We start from the raw sequence: 17,980 nt of genomic DNA, 5'->3' as shown, positions 1-17,980 counted from the left end.
AGAAGGAGAGATAAAGGTCTTCCCAAACAAACAAAAACTGAAGGAATTTGTCACCACGAAACCAGCCCTACAAGAGATCCTAAGGGGGATCCTGTGAGACAAAGTACCAGAGACATCACTACAAGCATAAAACATACAGACATCACAATGACTCTAAACCCATATCTTTCTATAATAACACTGAATGTAAATGGATTAAATGCGCCAACTAAAAGACATAGGGTATCAGAATGGATAAAAAAACAAGACCCATCTATTTGCTGCCTACAAGAGACTCATTTTAGATCTGAGGACACCTTTAGATTGAGAGTGAGGGGATGGAGAACTATTTATCATGCTCCTGGAAGCCAAAAGAAAGCTGGAGTAGCCATACTTATATCAGACAAACTAGACTTTAAATTAAAGGCTGTAACAAGAGATGAAGAAGGGCATTATATAATAATCACAGGGTCTATCCACCAGGAAGAGCTAACTATTATAAATGTCTATGCGCCAAATACCCAAGCCCCCAGATATATAAAACAATTACTCATAAACATAAGCAACCTTATTGATAAGAATGTGGTCATTGCAGGGGACTTTAACACCCCACTTACAGAAATGGATAGATCATCTAGACACACAGTCAATAAAGAAACAAGGGCCCTGAATGATACATTGGATCAGATGGACTTGACAGATATATTTAGAACTCTGCATCCCAAAGCAACAGAATATACTTTCTTCTCGAGTGCACATGGAACATTCTCCAAGATAGATCATATACTGGGTCACAAAACAGCCCTTCATAAGTTTACAAGAATTGAAATTATACCATGCATACTTTCAGACCACAATGCTATGAAGCTTGAAATCAACCACAGGAAAAAGTCTGGAAAACCTCCAAAAGCATGGAGGTTAAAGAACACCCTACTAACGAATGAGTGGGTCAACCAGGCAATTAGAGAAGAAATTAAAATATATATGGAAACAAACGAAAATGAAAATACAACAATCCAAACGCTTTGGGATGCAGCGAAGGCAGTCCTGAGAGGAAAATACATTGCAATCCAGGCCTATCTCAAGAAACAAGAAAAATCCCAAATACAAAATCTAACAGCACACCTAAAGGAAATAGAAGCAGAACAGCAAAGGCAGCCTAAACCCAGCAGAAGAAGAGAAATAATAAAGATCAGAGCAGAAATAAACAATATAGAATCTAAAAAAACTGTAGAGCAGATCAACGAAACCAAGAGTTGGTTTTTTGAAAAAATAAACAAAATTGACAAACCTCTAGCCAGGCTTCTCAAAAAGAAAAGGGAGATGACCCAAATAGATAAAATCATGAATGAAAATGGAATGATTACAACCAATCCCTCAGAGATACAAACAATTATCAGGGAATACTATGAAAAATTATATGCCAGCAAATTGGATAACCTGGAAGAAATGGACAAATTTCTAAACACCCACACTCTTCCAAAACTCAATCAGGAGGAAATAGAAAGCTTGAACAGACCCATAACCAGCGAAGAAATTGAATCGGTTATCAAAAATCTCCCAACAAACAAGAGTCCAGGACCAGATGGCTTCCCAGGGGAGTTCTACCAGACATTTAAAGCAGAGATAATACCTATCCTTCTCAAGCTATTCCAAGAAATAGAAAGGGAAGGAAAACTTCCAGACTCATTCTATGAAGCCAGTATTACTTTGATTCCTAAACCAGACAGAGACCCAGTAAAAAAAGAGAACTACAGGCCAATATCCCTGATGAATATGGATGCAAAAATTCTTAATAAGATACTAGCAAATCGAATTCAACAGCATATAAAAAGAATTATTCACCATGATCAAGTGGGATTCATTCCTGGGATGCAGGGCTGGTTCAACATTCGCAAATCGATCAACGTGATACATCACATTAACAAAAAAAAAGAGAAGAACCATATGATCCTGTCAATCGATGCAGAAAAGGCCTTTGACAAAATCCAGCACCCTTTCTTAATAAAAACCCTTGAGAAAGTCGGGATAGAAGGAACATACTTAAAGATCATAAAGGCCATTTATGAAAAGCCCACAGCTAACATCATCCTCAACGGGGAAAAACTGAGAGCTTTTTCCCTGAGATCAGGAACACGACAGGGATGCCCACTGTCACCGCTGTTGTTTAATATAGTGCTGGAAGTTCTAGCATCAGCAATCAGACAACAAAAGGGAATCAAAGGCATCAAAATTGGCAAAGATGAAGTCAAGCTTTCGCTTTTTGCAGATGACATGATATTATACATGGAAAATCCGATAGACTCCACCAAAAGTCTGCTAGAACTGATACATGAATTCAGCAAAGTTGCAGGATACAAAATCAATGTGCAGAAATCAGTTGCTCTTATACACTAACAATGAAGCAACAGAAAGACAAATGAAGAAACTGATCCCATTCACAATTGCACCAAGAAGCATAAAATACCTAGGAATAAATCTAACCAAAGATGTAAAAGATCTGTATGCTGAAAACTATAGAAAGCTTATGCAGGTAATTGAAGAAGATATAAAGAAATGGAAAGACATTCCCTGCTCATGGATTGGAAGAATAAATATTGTCAAAATGTCAATACTACCCAAAGCTATCTACACATTCAATGCAATCCCAATCAAAATTGCACCAGCATTCTTCTCGAAACTAGAACAAGCAATCCTAAAATTCATATGGAACCACAAAAGGCCCCGAATAGCCAAAGTAATTTTGAAGAAGAAGACCAAAGCAGGAGGCATCACAATCCCAGACTTTAGCCTCTACTACAAAGCTGTCATCATCAAGACAGCATGGTATTGGCACAAAAACAGACACATAGACCAATGGAATAGAATAGAAACCCCAGAACTAGACCCACAAACGTATGGCCAACTCATCTTTGACAAAGCAGGAAAGAACATCCAATGGAAAAAAGACAGTCTCTTTAACAAATGGTGCTGGGAGAACTGGACAGCAACATGCAGAAGGTTGAAACTAGACCACTTTCTCACACCATTCACAAAAATAAACTCAAAATGGATAAAGGACCTGAATGTGAGACAGGAAACCATCAAAACCTTAGAGGAGAAAGCAGGAAAAGACCTCTCTGACCTCAGCCGTAGCAATCTCTTACTCGGCACATCCCCAAAGGCAAGGGAATTAAAAGCAAAAGTGAATTACTGGGACCTTATGAAGATAAAAAGCTTCTGCACAGCAAAGGAAACAACCAACAAAACTAAAAGGCAACCAACGGAATGGGAAAAGATATTTGCAAATGACACATCGGACAAAGGGCTAGTATCCAAAATCTATAAAGAGCTCATCAAACTCCACACCAGAAAAACAAATAACCCAGTGAAGAAATGGGCAGAAAACATGAATAGACACTTGTCTAAAGAAGACATCCGGATGGCCAACAGGCACATGAAAAGATGTTCAACGTCGCTCCTTATCAGGGAAATACAAATCAAAACCACACTCAGATACCACCTCACGCCAGTCAGAGTGGCCAAAATGAAGAAATCAGGAGACTATAGATGCTGGAGAGGATGTGGAGAAACAGGAACCCTCTTGCACTGTTGGTGGGAATGCAAATTGGTGCAGCCGCTCTGGAAAACAGTGTGGAGGTTCCTCAGAAAATTAAAAATAGACCTACCCTATGACCCAGCAATAGCACTGCTAGGAATTTATCCAAGGGATACAGGAGTACTGATGCATAGGGGCACCTGTACCCCAATGTTTATAGCGGCACTCTCAACAATAGCCAAATTATGGAAAGAGCCTAAATGTTCATCAACTGATGAATGGATAAAGAAATTGTGGTTTATATACACAATGGAATACTACGTGGCAATGAGAAAGAATGAAATATGGCCCTTTGTAGCAACATGGATGGAACTGGAGAGTGTGATGCTAAGTGAAATAAGCCATACAGAGAAAGACAGATACCATATGGTTTCACTCTTATGTGGATCCTGAGAAACATAACAGAAACCCATGGGGGAGGGGAAGGAAAAAAAAAAAAAAAAAAAGAGGTTAGAGTGGGAGAGAGCCAAAGCATAAGAAACTCTTAAAAACTGAGAACAAACTGAGGGTTGATGGGGGGTGGGAGGGAGGGCAGGGTGGGAGGGAGGGCAGGGTGGGTGATGGGTATTGAGGAGGGCACCTTTTGGGATGAGCACTGGGTGTTGTATGGAAACCAATTTGACAGTAAATTTCATATATTAAAAAAATAAAAAAAAATTAAAAAAAATAAAAAATAAAAAAAAATAAAAAATAAATAAAATATTTTTTAAATAAGTTTATTTCTTTGTTTTGAAAGAAAGCAAGCGAGCAGGGGAGGGGCAGAGAGAGGGAGAAGGAGAGAGAATCCCAAGCAGGCTCTGCACTGTCAGCACAGAGCCTGATGTGGGGCTCAATCTCATGAATTGTGAGATCATGACCTGAGCCAAAATCAAGAGTTGCACACTTAAGTGACTGAGCCACCCAGGTGCCCCATTACCTCATTTAATAAATATTTCAACTGTCAATCATTTCTTGGCAGAGAAAATATGCTAGAAGGAATGGACCAAATACAGACTGCATGTTACTGAGTTATTTTTTTTTAAGAAAAAATCAGTTTTATTGAAGTATAATTTACATACCACAAACAAGTACCACTTTAGTCAATTGATAAAATTTAATATCACTAGTAGCAGGATAACTTGATATGATGTGCCTCTTGATATGACACGATAAGAAATACACAGTATCACATATGTAATATTCTTATCAAAAATGGTTCATCTGAATCTAATCATAAGAAACAGACATTCTACCAGTGAGATAGTTTGGAAGATGATGTAATATTCTTACCAAAAATGTTTAACTGAATAAAATCACAAGAAAATAATCAGACACTCTATGTGTAGCACATCGTGAAACATAATTGGCTTGGGACTTTTCAAAAAGTCAGTCATGGGAAATAAAACTCAAAACCAAGCTAAGGGAATTGTCTTAGTTTAAAAGAAACATAACAAGTCTACTATGTTAACTTTGATTGGATACTGGATCAAAACCAAGAAGACTTTCCTTTCCTTTCCTTTCCTTTCCTTTCCTTTCCTTTCCTTTCCTTTCCTTTCCTTTCCTTTCCTTTCCTTTCCTTTCCTTCCCTTCCCTTCCCTTCCCTTCCCTTCCCTTCCCTTCCCTTCCCTTCTTTCCTTTCCTTTCCTTTCCTTTCCCTCCCTTCCTTCCTTTTCTTTTTTTCATTTTCCCTCTTTATTTCTTTCCTTGCCTGCCTGCCTTCCTTTTTATTTTTCATTGAGTTCTAATTTATCTATAACACTATGTTAGTTTCAGATGTACAGCATTATGATTCGACATTTATATACACTGCAAAATGATTACCATAATATGTCTAGTTACCAACTGTCACCATACAAAATTATAAAAAAATTCTTTTCTTGTGATGAGAACTTAGTATTTACTATCTTGGCAACTTGCAAGTATGCACTATAGTATTACTGACTATAGTCACCATGCTGTACATGACCTCCCCATGACTTATTTATTTTATAATTGAAGTTTGTACCTCTTGACCCTCTTCACCCATTTCATCTTTTCCCCTCTAGCAACCACCATGCTGTGTTCTGTATTTCTGAGTTTTGTTTTGTTTTGTTTGTTCATTTGTTTTGTCTTTTAGATTCCACATATAAGTGAAATCATACGGTGTTTGTCTTTGTCTGACTTATTTCACGTAGCATACTACCCTCTAGTTCCATCCATGTTGTCACAAATGGCAAGATTTCATGTTTTTATGGGTGAGTAGTATCCCATTGTGTCTGTATGTGTGTGTGTATGTATACCAAATCTTCTTTTTCTTTTTTTTAAAAATATTTCTAACGTTTATTTATTTTTGAGAGAGTACGAACAGGGGAGGGGCAGAGAGAGAGGGAGAGAGAGAATCTGAAGCAGGCTCCAGGCTCTGAGCTGTCAGCAGAGAGCACAACTTGGGGCTCGAACTCACAAGCGGTGAGATCATGACCTGAGCTGAAGTCAGACGCTTAACCCACTAAGCCACCCAGACACCCCCCAAATCTTCTTTTTTTTTTTTAAATTTTAATTCCAGTATAATTAGCAGTGTTTTATTAGTTTCAGGTATGCAATATACTAATTCAACAGTTTCTATACATTACTCAGTGCTCATCACAATAAGTGTACTCTTAATCCCCTTCACCTATTTCACCCATCCCCCCACCCACCTCTGTATACCAAGTCTTTGTCCATTTCATCCAGCAATGGACAGTTAGATTGTGGCCAAATCTTGGCTATTATAAATAATTTTGCAATTAACATAAGGGTATATAAATCTTTTCAAATTAATATTCTCATTTTCTTCAGATTAATACATAGTACTCTGTATCATTGGTATTGCTGTATCATTGGTAGTTCTAATTTTTGAAGAAACTCCGTATTGGTTTTCATAGTGACTACACCACTTTACATCCCCACCAATAGTTCATAAGGGTCCTAGTTTTTCCCACATCCTCACCAACACTTGTTATTTCTTATCTTTTTGATAATAGGCATTCTGACAGGTATGAGGTGATACTTCATTGTGGCTTTGATTTGCATTTCCTTGATGATGAGTTATGCTGAGCATTTTTGCATGTGTCTGTTGGCCACCTTTGTGGCTTCTTTGGAAAAATGTCTATTTATGTCTTCTGCCCTTTTTAAATTGGATTATTTGTGTTTCTGGTATTGAGTTGTATAAGTTCTTTATGTACTTTGGATATTAACTCCTTATTGGATATATCATTTGCAAATATCTTCTCCCATTTGGTAGGTTGTGTTTTCATTCTGTTAATGGTTTCCTTTGCTGTGCAGAAGTTTTTTAGTTTGATGTAGTCCCATTTGTTTAATTTTGATTTTGTTACCTTTGCTTTTGGAGTCAGACCCAAAAAGTCATTTTCAAGACTGGTGTCAAGGAGCTTTTCACCTATGTTTTCTCAAGAAGATGTTATTTAGAATAATTGGGGAAACTGAATATGAACTATATATTAATTGATATTAATGAAATTTTAATTTTTTTTCATGTGTTGTTGTGGTTGTGTAGGAAAATATTTTTATTCTTAGAAGCTGTATGCTACATTATTTAAAGAAGTCATATCTGTAGATTTCAAGTTGTTCAAAATCTTATGAAGAGAAGGAGATTGAACAATTTTAGGCAAAATGGTAACAGTGGGTTAATCTACATAAAGGATATACAAGTTTGTGATTTTTACTATTCTCTTGACTTTCTATAGATTTAAAATAAAAACATGGGAAGGAAATAATTTTTATAGACTTTTGCCTAAATATGGACTATAATGAGGCTTTAGTAATTGAGATAAATAGGGGCTAGTTAGGCAATCAGAGTTGTTACTCTTTTTAAAGATGTAGTATGAAAATAAGACAAGTTTTCTCATTTGTATTATTTTATTTCTAGATTCCTCATTCTCTTCATTAATAGAATGCATCAACCATGAACTTCTTCATCTTTTCCCCCTTTCAGACCTGCCTATATCATCATTCACCTTTACTTCCTTCTCTCAGAGGAAGAAATGTTCTATCCTTTTCCATACTCTTTTGAATCATCACAGGGATGTTAAATTCTATATTGCTTTAGTATTAATTACCTGATGGGTAGATGTTTCTGAGTCTGATAGATACGGGTTCAAGTCAAGGCATTACCAATTAATAGTTTGTGACCTTAACTGTTGCTTAATTTCTGAGTCTGTATCCTCATTTTACTAATTTTTATTTTTACTTTTTAATTTTTTTTAATTTTTTTTAAAATATATGAAATTTATTGTCAAATTGGTTTCCATACAAAACCCAGTGCTCATCCCAAAAGGTGCCCTCCTCAATACCCATCACCCACCCTGCCTTCCCTCCCACCCCCCATCAACCCTCAGTTTGTTCTCAGTTTTTAAGAGTTTCTTATGCTTTGGCTCTCTCCCACTCTAACCTCTTTTTTTTTTCCTTCCCCTCTCCCATGGGTTTCTGTTAAGTTTCTCAGGATCCACATAAGAGTGAAACCATATGGTATCTGTCTTTCTCTGTATGGCTTATTTCACTTAGCATCACACTCTCCAGTTCCATCCACGTTGCTACAAAGGGCCATATTTCGTTCTTTCTCATTGCCACGTAGTACTCCATTGTGTATATAAACCAAAATTTCTTTATCCATTCATCAGTTGATGGACATTTAGGCTCTTTCCATAATTTGGCTATTGTTGAGAGTGCTGCTAGAAACATTGGGGTACAAGTGCCCCTATGCATCAATACTCCTGTATCCCTTGGGTAAATTCCTAGCAGTGCTATTGCTGGGTCATAGGGTAGGTCTATTTTTAATTTTTTGAGGAACCTCCACACTGTTTTCCAGAGTGGCTGTACCAGTTTGCATTCCCACCAACAGTGCAAGAGGGTTCCCGTTTCTCCACATCCTCGCCAGCATCTATAGTCTCCTGATTTGTTCATTTTGGCCACTCTGACTGATGTCAGGTGATATCTGAGTGTGGTTTTGATTTGTATTTCCCTGATAAGGAGCGACGTTGAGCATCTTTTCATGTGCCTGTTGGCCATCCGGATGTCTTCTTTAGAGAAGTGTCTATTCATGTTTTCTGCCCATTTCTTCACTGGGTTATTTGTTTTTCGGGTGTGGAGTTTGGTGAGCTCTTCATAGATTTTGGATAACAGCCCTTTGTCCGATATGTCATTTGCAAATATCTTTTCCCATTCCGTTGGTTGCCTTTTAGTTTTGTTGGTTGTTTCCTTTGCTGTGCAGAAGCTTTTTATCTTCATAAGGTCCCAGTAGTTCATTTTCGCTTTAATTCCCTTGCCCTTGGGGATGTGTCGAGTAAGAGATTGCTACGGCTGAGGTCAGAGAGGTCTTTTCCTGCTTTCTCCTCTAGGGTTTTGATGGTTTCCTATCTCACATTCAGGTCCTTTATCCATTTTGAGTTTATTTTTGTGAATGGTGTGAGAAAGTGGTCTAGTTTCAACCTTCTGCATGTTGCTGTCCAGTTCTCCCAGCACCATTTGTTAAAGAGACTGTCTTTTTTCCATTGGATGTTCTTTCCTGCTTTGTCAAAGATGAGTTGGCCATATGTTTGTGGGTGTAGTTCTGGGGTTTCTATTCTATTCCATTGGTCTATGTGTCTGTTTTTGTGCCAATACCATGCTGTCTTGATGATGACAACTTTGTAGTAGAGGCTAAAGTCTGGGATTGTGATGCCTCCTGCTTTGGTCTTCTTCAAAATTACTTTGGCTATTCGGGGCCTTTTGTGGTTCCATATGAATTTTAGGATTGCTTGTTCTAGTTTCGAGAAGAATGCTGGTGCAATTTTGATCGGGATTGCATTGAATGTGTAGATAGCTTTGGGTAGTATCGACATTTTGACAATATTTATTCTTCCAATCCATGAGCAGGGAATGTCTTTCCATTTCTTTATATCTTCTTCAATTACCTTCATAAGCTTTCTATAGTTTTCAGCATACAGATCTTTTACATCTTTGGTTAGATTTATTCCTAGGTATTTTATGCTTCTTGGTGCAATTGTGAATGGGATCAGTTTCTTTATTTGTCTTTCTGTTGCTTCATTGTTAGTGTATAAGAATGCAACTGATTTCTGTACATTGATGTTGTATCCTGCAACTTTGCTGAATTCATGTATCAGTTCTAGCAGACTTTTGGTGGAGTCTATCGGGTTTTCCATGTATAATATCATGTTATCTGCAAAAAGCGAAAGCTTGACTTCATCTTTGCCAATTTTGATGCCTTTGATTCCCTTTTGTTGTCTGATTGCTGGTGCTAGAACTTCCAACACTATGTTAAACAACAGCAGTGAGAGTGGGCATCCCTGTCGTGTTCCTGATCTCAGGGATAAAGCTCTCAGTTTTTCCCCGTTGAGGATGATGTTAGCTGTGGGCTTTTCATAAATGGCCTTTATGATCTTTAAGTATGTTCCTTCTATCCCGACTTTCTCAAGGGTTTTTATTAAGAAAGGGTGCTGGATTTTGTCAAAGGCCTTTTCTGCATCGATTGACAGGATCATATGGTTCTTCTCTTTTCTTTTATTAATGTGATGTATCACGTTGATTGATTTGTGAATGTCGAACCAGCCCTGCATCCCAGGAATGAATCCCACTTGATCATGGTGAATAATTCTTTTTATATGCTGTTGAATTCGATTTGCTAGTATCTTATTGAGAGTTTTTGCATCCATATTCATCAGGGATATTGGCCTGTAGTTCTCTTTTTTTACTGGGTCTCTGTCTGGTTTAGGAATCAAAGTAATACTGGCTTCATAGAATGAGTCTGGAAGTTTTCCTTCCCTTTCTATTTCTTGGAATAGCTTGAGAAGGATAGGTGTTATCTCTGCTTTAAACATCTGGTAGAACTCCCCTGGGAAGCCATCTGGTCCTGGACTCTTACTTGTTGGGAGTTTTTTGATAACCGATTCAATTTCTTCGCTGGTTATGGGTCTGTTCAAGCTTTCTATTTCCTCCTGATTGAGTTTTGGAAGCGTGTGGGTGTTTAGGAATTTGTCCATTTCTTCCAGGTTGTCCAATTTATTGGTATATAATTTTTCATAGTATTCCCTGATAATTGTTTGTATCTCTGAGGGATTGGTTGTAATCATTCCATTTTCATTCATGATTTTATCTATTTGGGTCATCTCCCTTTTCTTTTTGAGAAGCCTGGCTAGAGGTTTGTCAATTTTGTTTATTTTTTCAAAAAACCAACTCTTGGTTTCGTTGATCTGCTCTACAGTTTTTTTAGATTCTATATTGTTTATTTCTGCTCTGATCTTTATTATTTCTCTTCTTCTGCTGGGTTTAGGCTGCCTTTGCTGTTCTGCTTCTATTTCCTTTAGGTGTGCTATTAGATTTTGTATTTGAGATTTTTCTTGTTTCTTGAGATAGGCCTGGATTGCAATGTATTTTCCTCTCAGGACTGCCTTCGCTGCGTCCCAAAGCATCTGGATTGTTGTATTTTCATTTTTGTTTGTTTCCATATATTTTTTAATTTCTTCTCTAATTGCCTGGTTGACCCATTCATTCTTTAGTAGGGTGTTCTTTAACCTCCATGCTTTTGGAGGTTTTCCAGACTTTTTCCTGTGGTTGATTTCAAGCTTCATAGCATTGTGGTCTGAGAGTATGCATGGTATAATTTCAATTCTTGTATACTTATGAAGGGCTGTTTTGTGACCCAGTATATGATCTATCTTGGAGAATGTTCCATGTGCACTCGAGAAGAAAGTATATTCTGTTGCTTTGGGATGCAGAGTTCTAAATATATCTGTCAAGTCCATCTGATCCAATGTGTCATTCAGGGCCCTTGTTTCTTTATTGACCGTGTGTCTAGATGATCTTTCCATTTCTGTAAGTGGGGTGTTAAAGTCCCCTGCAATGACCACATTCTTATCAATAAGGTTGCTTATGTTTATGAGTAATTGTTTTATATATTTGGGGGCTCCAGTATTCGGCGCATAGACATTTATAATTGTTAGCTCTTCCTGATGGTAGACCCTGTAATTATTATATAATGCCCTTCTTCATCTCTTGTTACAGCCTTTAATTTAAAGTCTAGTTTGTCTGATATAAGTATGGCTACTCCAGGTTTCTTTTGGCTTCCAGTAGCATGATAAATAGTTCTCTATCCCCTACTCTCAATCTAAAGGTGTCCTCAGATCTAAAATGAGTCTCTTGTAGACAGCAAATAGATGGGTCTTGTTTTTTTATCCATTCTGATACCCTATGTCTTTTGGTTGGTGCATTTAGTCCATTTACATTCAGTGTTATTATAGAAAGATACGGGTTTAGAGTCATTGTGATGTCTGTGTGTTTTATGCTTGTAGCGATGTCTCTGGTACTTTGTCTCACAGGATCCCCCTTAGGATCTCTTGTAGGGCTGGTTTCGTGGTGACAAATTCCTTCAGTTTTTGTTTATTTGGGAAGACCTTTATCTCTCTTTCTATCCTAAATGACAGACTTGCTGGATAAAGGATTCTTGGCTGCATATTTTTTTTCTGTTCAGCACATTGTAGATCTCGTGCCAATCCTTTCTGGCCTGCCAAGTTTCAAAAGAGAGATCAGTCACGAGTCTTATAGGTCTCCCTTTATATGTTAGGGCACGTTTACCCCTTGCTGCTTTCAGAATTTTCTCTTTATCCTTGTATTTTGCCAGTTTCACTATGATATGTTGTGCAGAAGATCGATTCAAGTTACGTCTGAAGGGAGTTCTCTGTGCCTCTTGGATTTCAATGCCTTTTTTTTTTCCCCAGTTCAGGGAAGTTCTCAGCTATAATTTCTTCAAGTACCCCTTCAGCACCTTTCCCTCTCTCTTCCTCCTCTGGGATACCAATTATGCGTATATTATTTCTTTTTAGTGTGTCACTTAGTTCTCTAATTTTCCCCTCATACTCCTGGATTTTTTTTCTCTCTCTTTCTCTCAGCTTCCTCTTTTTCCATAACTTTATCTTCTAGTTCACCTATTCTCTCCTCTGCCTCTTCAATCCGAGCCGTCGTCGTTTCAATTTTATTTTGCATTTCGTTTAAAGCGTTTTTCAGCTCCTCCTGGCTGTTCCTGAGTCCCTTGATCTCTGTAGCAAGAGATTCTGTGCTGTCCTCTATACTGTTTTCAAGCCCAGTGATTAATTTTATGACTATTATTCTAAATTCACTTTCTGTTATATTATTTAAATCCTTTTTGATCAGTTCATTGGCTGTTGTTATTTCCTGGAGATTCTTTTGAGGGGAATTCTTCCATTTGGTCATTTTGGATAGTCCCTGGAGTGGTGGGGACCTGCATGGCACTTCCCCTGTGCGGTGGTGTATAACTGGAGTTGGTGGGCGGGGCTGCAGTCAGAGCTGATGTCTGCCCCCAGCCCACCGCTGGGGCCACAGTCAGACTGGTATGTGCCTTCTCTTCCCCTCTCCTAGGGGCGGGATTCACTGTGGGGTGGCGTGGCCCGTCTGGGCTACTTGCACACTGCCAGGCTTGTGGTGCTGGGGATCTGGCGTATTAGCTGGGGTGGGTAGGCAAGTTGCACAGGGGCAGGAGGGGCAGGCTTAGCTCACTTCTCCTTAGGTGATCCACTTCAGGAGGGGCCCTGTGGCAGCGGGAGGGAGTCAGACCAGCTGCCGGAGGGTTGGTTCCGTAGAAGCACAGCGTTGGGTGTTTGCTCGGAGCAAGCAAGATCCCTGGCAGGAACTGGTTCCCTTTGGGATTTTGGCTGGGGGATGGGTGAGGGAGATGGCGCTGGCGAGCGCCTTTGTTCCCCGCCAAACTGAGCTCTGTCTTCCCGGGGCTCAGCAACTCTCCTTCCCTCTGTCCTCCAGCCTTCCCACTTTCTGAGCAGAGCTGTTAACTTATGACCTCCCAGATGTCACGTCCCGCTTGATGTCGGAACACGCTCCGTCTGGCCCCTCTGCTTTTGCAAGCCAGACTCGGGGGCTCTGCTTGGCCGGCGGGCCGCCCCTCCGCCCCGGCTCCCTCCCGCCAGTCCGTGAAGCGCGCACCGCTTCTCCGCCCTTCCTACCCTCTTCCGTGGGCCTCTCGTCTGTGCTTGGCTCCAGAGACTCTGTTCTGCTAGTCTTCTGGTGGTTTTCTGGGTTAGTTAGGCAGGTGTAGGTGGAATCTAAGTGATCAGCAGGACGCAAGGTGAGCCCAGCGTCCTCCTACGCCGCCACCTTCCCTTGGTCTCCTATTTTTACTTTTTTAAATGTTTGTTTATTTTTGAGAGAGAGAGAGAGTGTGCGAGGGAGGGGAAGAGAGAGAGAGGGAGACGGAGAATCCCAGGCAGGCTCTGCACTGTCAGCACAGAGCCCGATGCTGGGCTCGAACTCACAAACCGTGAAATCATGACCTGAGCCGAAATCAAGAGTCAGTCGCTTAACCAACTGAGCCATCCAGGCACCCCTGTATCTTCATTTTAAACGTGACGGATAATATTTACCTTTCAGAGTTTTTGTAAGGGTTAAAAGAAGCGATGTTCAAGTTTCCTTGAGCAGTGCCTGGCCCAGGTTGGTGGTCAGTAAAAGACACTGGCAGAACTGGTTATCAGAGATAACTGTGTATAGGAGAGAGAGAGAAGGAGAAAGACGAGAAGTAGTTGTTAAATTGGGTCTAGGAAAGGCAGTTCCAGGTAGATTTTCATTGAAAACCACTCACCTTAGAGAAGTTGTAAGAACGGCTGATATGTGGGAGAATGTTGGTGACTGGAAAACACTGAGGAATGAGATTATGCAGTCTGACTCAGTTGTCCTCCTGTCTGTTACATGTATTCCTACAGTGAACAGTGCTTCTTGAGTGGAATTGGGGCGAGGGTTGTCAGAATGTAAATGGGGCTATAAAGAAAAATTATAGTCATTTTTTTTTCTCCTGGCTCAGATCTTTGTCATAAGTAAAATATCAAGGCCAATGTTTTCCTACTAATAAACTTAAGTTTGTTAGCACTGCAGGGGACTTTATATAAATGAAGAAACTGTGGCCCAGAGAGTTTAAAAGACTTCCCTGAGAACACACAGCTAATTACTGGCAAAGCTAGGACCAGAATCCAAATTTCCTGATTATCAGAACAATGTTCTTTCTACTGGTATGCTCTCAAAACAATTTTAATATAGGCATCACTGGATGTAAAAACAAACATGTTACCTAACAGTAGAGAACAAGGGTTTTCAACATATGATAATGGTAGTACTTTGTGTGGGACATTTTGTTCTAATTTCTGGGTAGATTTCTCAGTCAACACAGGATAAAAAGAGTAAGAGTAAGATAGTTATGGATAGTAAGTAGGAGTTACTTATTTGCTTAAAATGCAGTTGAACTGGAGACAAAATGAGATTCTCAACTGAGACAATGGAGGCCATGATGAAGATGGGGACAAGCCTGGTAATTCTTGATACTGTGAGCTCCTTTTTGCTGTTCCCACCCAAGGAACCTTTCCTTTTCATATCAGGAAATGACATGATCAAGGAATGGAGAGTGGCAGGGTTCAATTATGCTAAGAGGTGATTTTTGTTGGTGATTGTCTATTTTGCTTTTTAATAGTTAATGAGATCACATCTGCTGATCAGGACTGTGGACTGAGAAGTTTAAGGTTAAACTTTTCAATGAGTCCATTTGTTCACATCCAAATAATAGTTATAGAAAAATTAATACGTTATTTTCACAAAAATAATATATTTTTTACTAAAGAAAAATCTCTAAGTGTATAGTTTTTAAAATGGTTTTAATGTCAAAATCTGTGTTTTAAAAGGTTTATGGGAAATGTTTTTATGATTTAATGTCCTTAACATTGGTATAAAATTTTTCTTATTTAAAAAAAATTTTTTTAATTTTAACGTTTATTTATTTTTGAGACAGAGAGAGACAGAGCATGAATGGGGGAGGGTCAGAGAGAGAGGGAGACACAGAATCTGAAACAGGCTGCAGGTTCTGAGCTGTCAGCACAGAGCCCGACGCGGGGCTCGAACTCACGGACCACAAGATCATGACCTGAGCCGAAGTCGGACGCTTAACCAACTGAGCCACCCAGGCGCCCCTAAACCATAGCAACTGTAATGCTAATAGGATCATGTGCTTAACTTAAGAGTCAGCTTATCCTTAAAAGTGACTTGGAAATCATACATCACACTTTTGAGGTACCTGGGTAGCTCAGTTGGTTGAGCATCCAACTTTGGCTCAGGTCATGATCTCACAGTTTATGAATTCAAATGCCACATCGAGCTTGCTGCTGTCAGCACAGACCCCACTTTGGATCCTCTGGCCTCCTCTCTCTTTCCCTCCCCTGCTTGCACTCTCTCTCAAAAATAAATAAACATTTAAAAAAAGAAATCATACATCAAAATTCAAATATATTCAAGTATTACACTGTCCAATCAACTTTTCATTATTGATGAGTGAGTTATAGAGAAGCAGGCCCCTTTCTTTCTCTAGCATACATGGAACCAATTTATGGGATTGAGCTAGAAAGTGGTCAGAGATAAGTACAAAAGTATTGAATTAGGGGATGTCTGAACATGTGCTGATATTGACCAGTTCTCTGATTTGATATTCATCCATTGTTTAACATTATCTCTGCCTCTTCCTCCCAATTAGTATAGATAATTGAGAGTTAATAGTAATGATAGTCCAATACCACTTTCCATTCTTGTCTCTTTCTGTAAAAATTTACAGCATTATTTCAAGGTTTGCTGGATGGTGATGCTGCAGTCACACATCTGTCTTCTGAGTCACCGAAACTGCAGCAACTCCAGCTCTTCGGGGACCACTTATGACAGAGTTGACAATCAATCTGAGCTAATTTGTTATTCATTTTAAATATATTGAGCTACTTCTCTGAGAGAGGGGGGAGATAGGGGTGAAGGACAAGCATTTTTTTGTTTCTTCGTATACCAAACCATTGTTGTGTCTATAATATTAATATCATGTGCCACAATAAAGGAATGTGCAGTGTAAATCATCTACTTACCATTATTTAAAAGTTCCTTCAGGGGTGCCTGGGTGGCTCAGTTGGTTGAGCGACTGACTTCAGCTCAGGTCATGATCTCACGGTTTGTGAGTTCGAGCCCCGCGTCGCGGGCTCTGTGCTGACAGCTCAGAGCCTGGAGCCTGCTTCAGATTCTGTGTCTCCCCCTCTCTCTACCCCTCCCCCACTCATGCTCTGTCTCTCTCTGTCTCAGAAATAAATAAACATTAAAAAAAAGTCAAAGTTCCTTGAATATTTTCATGGTATTTTGCTTTTTTGGTGAGGTGTCCTAAAGCATCACGATTAAAATATATTTCATCCATAATCTTTGCGGTCTCTTATGGGTTACAACCCCATGATTATTTAATAGCGGCTCACAACATTTTGGCTGCTATTTAGGGCAGAGAGAGAAGAATCCTTGAAGTAACTAAAAATGCTGCAGGAATTTTGTGATGTTTCCAAAATATAGTCCCATTAGTACTGGTATGTGATCACCTTATTTTTTCTTTTTTGATGTAAAGCATTCTAAGTTGTTTAGTGTGGCATGACTAACTCTTGCATAAAATGCCTTCAGGATCATTTCAGAGAAGCAGCTTTTTGTGATATGTCACAATCATAATTCATTTTTACCCAATGTTAATATTTATTGGTTGAGGGGATTATTCTAAATTAGATTTTTCAGGGTTGGGTATTATTTATTTATTTATTTACATTTTTTAAAATTTATTTTGAGAGAGAGAGAGAACCAGCAGGGGAGGGGCAGAGAGGGGGACAGAGGATCTGAAGCATGTTCTGTGTTGACAGCAGAGAGCCCGATGCAGGACTTGAGCCCATGAACTGCGAGAACCTGAGCCGAAGTCAGACACTCAACCGATTGAGCCACTCAGGTGCCCCAGGGTTGGGTATTTTTTAATCACTTTTTTAAAAATTGAGGCATATTTGACATATAGCATTATGGTATTTTCAGGTGTACAACGCAATGATTCAAGATTTGTGTACATTGTGTTAAATGATCACCACAATAAGTCTGGTTAACATCTGTCACCTTACATAGTTACAAAAAAAGGGTTTTTTTTTTTCTCATCACAGGAATCATGTGTTGACAACTTTTAATATCTTTCTTAGCAACTTTCAAATATGTACTACAGTATTATTTGTGTGTCATCCTTGCGCAGGGGCCATGCTAATCTTCTCTGTATCGTTCCAATTTTAGTATATGTGCTGCTGAAGCGAGCACTGTACTACAGTATTATTAACTATGGCCACCGTGCTGTATTTTTTTTAGGAAGCTTGGCAAAGGGTGCCTGGGTGGTTCAGTCAGTTGAGCATCCAACTCTTTTTTTTTTTAATTTTTTTAACGTTTATTTATTTTTGAGACAGAGAGGGACAGAGCATGAACGGGGGAGGGTCAGGGAGAGGGAGACACAGAATCTGAAACAGGCTCCAGGCTATGAGCTGTCAGCACAGAGCCCGATGCGGGGCTCGAACTCAA

General features: G+C 39.2%; 1 protein-coding gene and 1 non-coding gene across 3 annotated transcripts in view; one reads left to right on the top strand and one right to left on the bottom strand.

Annotated features, from left to right (window-relative positions):
* The window catches only part of NUP62CL (nucleoporin 62 C-terminal like), a 92,388-nt gene that overhangs the window by 60,660 nt on the left and 13,748 nt on the right, over positions 1–17,980 (top strand). Inside the window, exon 10 of one of the 2 annotated variants that reach the window (XM_042975167.1) lies at positions 5,673–5,712. The exons of the other annotated variant lie outside the window; for it this stretch is intronic. Coding sequence (XP_042831101.1) covers positions 5,673–5,689 — 17 coding nt within the window. The 3' untranslated portion in view covers positions 5,690–5,712. Of the gene's footprint in view, positions 1–5,672; positions 5,713–17,980 lie in introns of those variants that run through there. 2 annotated transcript variants of the gene reach the window in all.
* Positions 17,622–17,725, bottom strand: LOC122235667. Its single transcript, XR_006213693.1, has one exon. It is a non-coding gene; the product is annotated as a U6 spliceosomal RNA (small nuclear RNA).

Source organism: Panthera tigris, chromosome X (genome assembly GCF_018350195.1).
Source record: "Panthera tigris isolate Pti1 chromosome X, P.tigris_Pti1_mat1.1, whole genome shotgun sequence".
NCBI lineage: Eukaryota > Metazoa > Chordata > Mammalia > Carnivora > Felidae > Panthera > Panthera tigris.
This window is presented reverse-complemented; position numbering and strand designations above follow the sequence as displayed.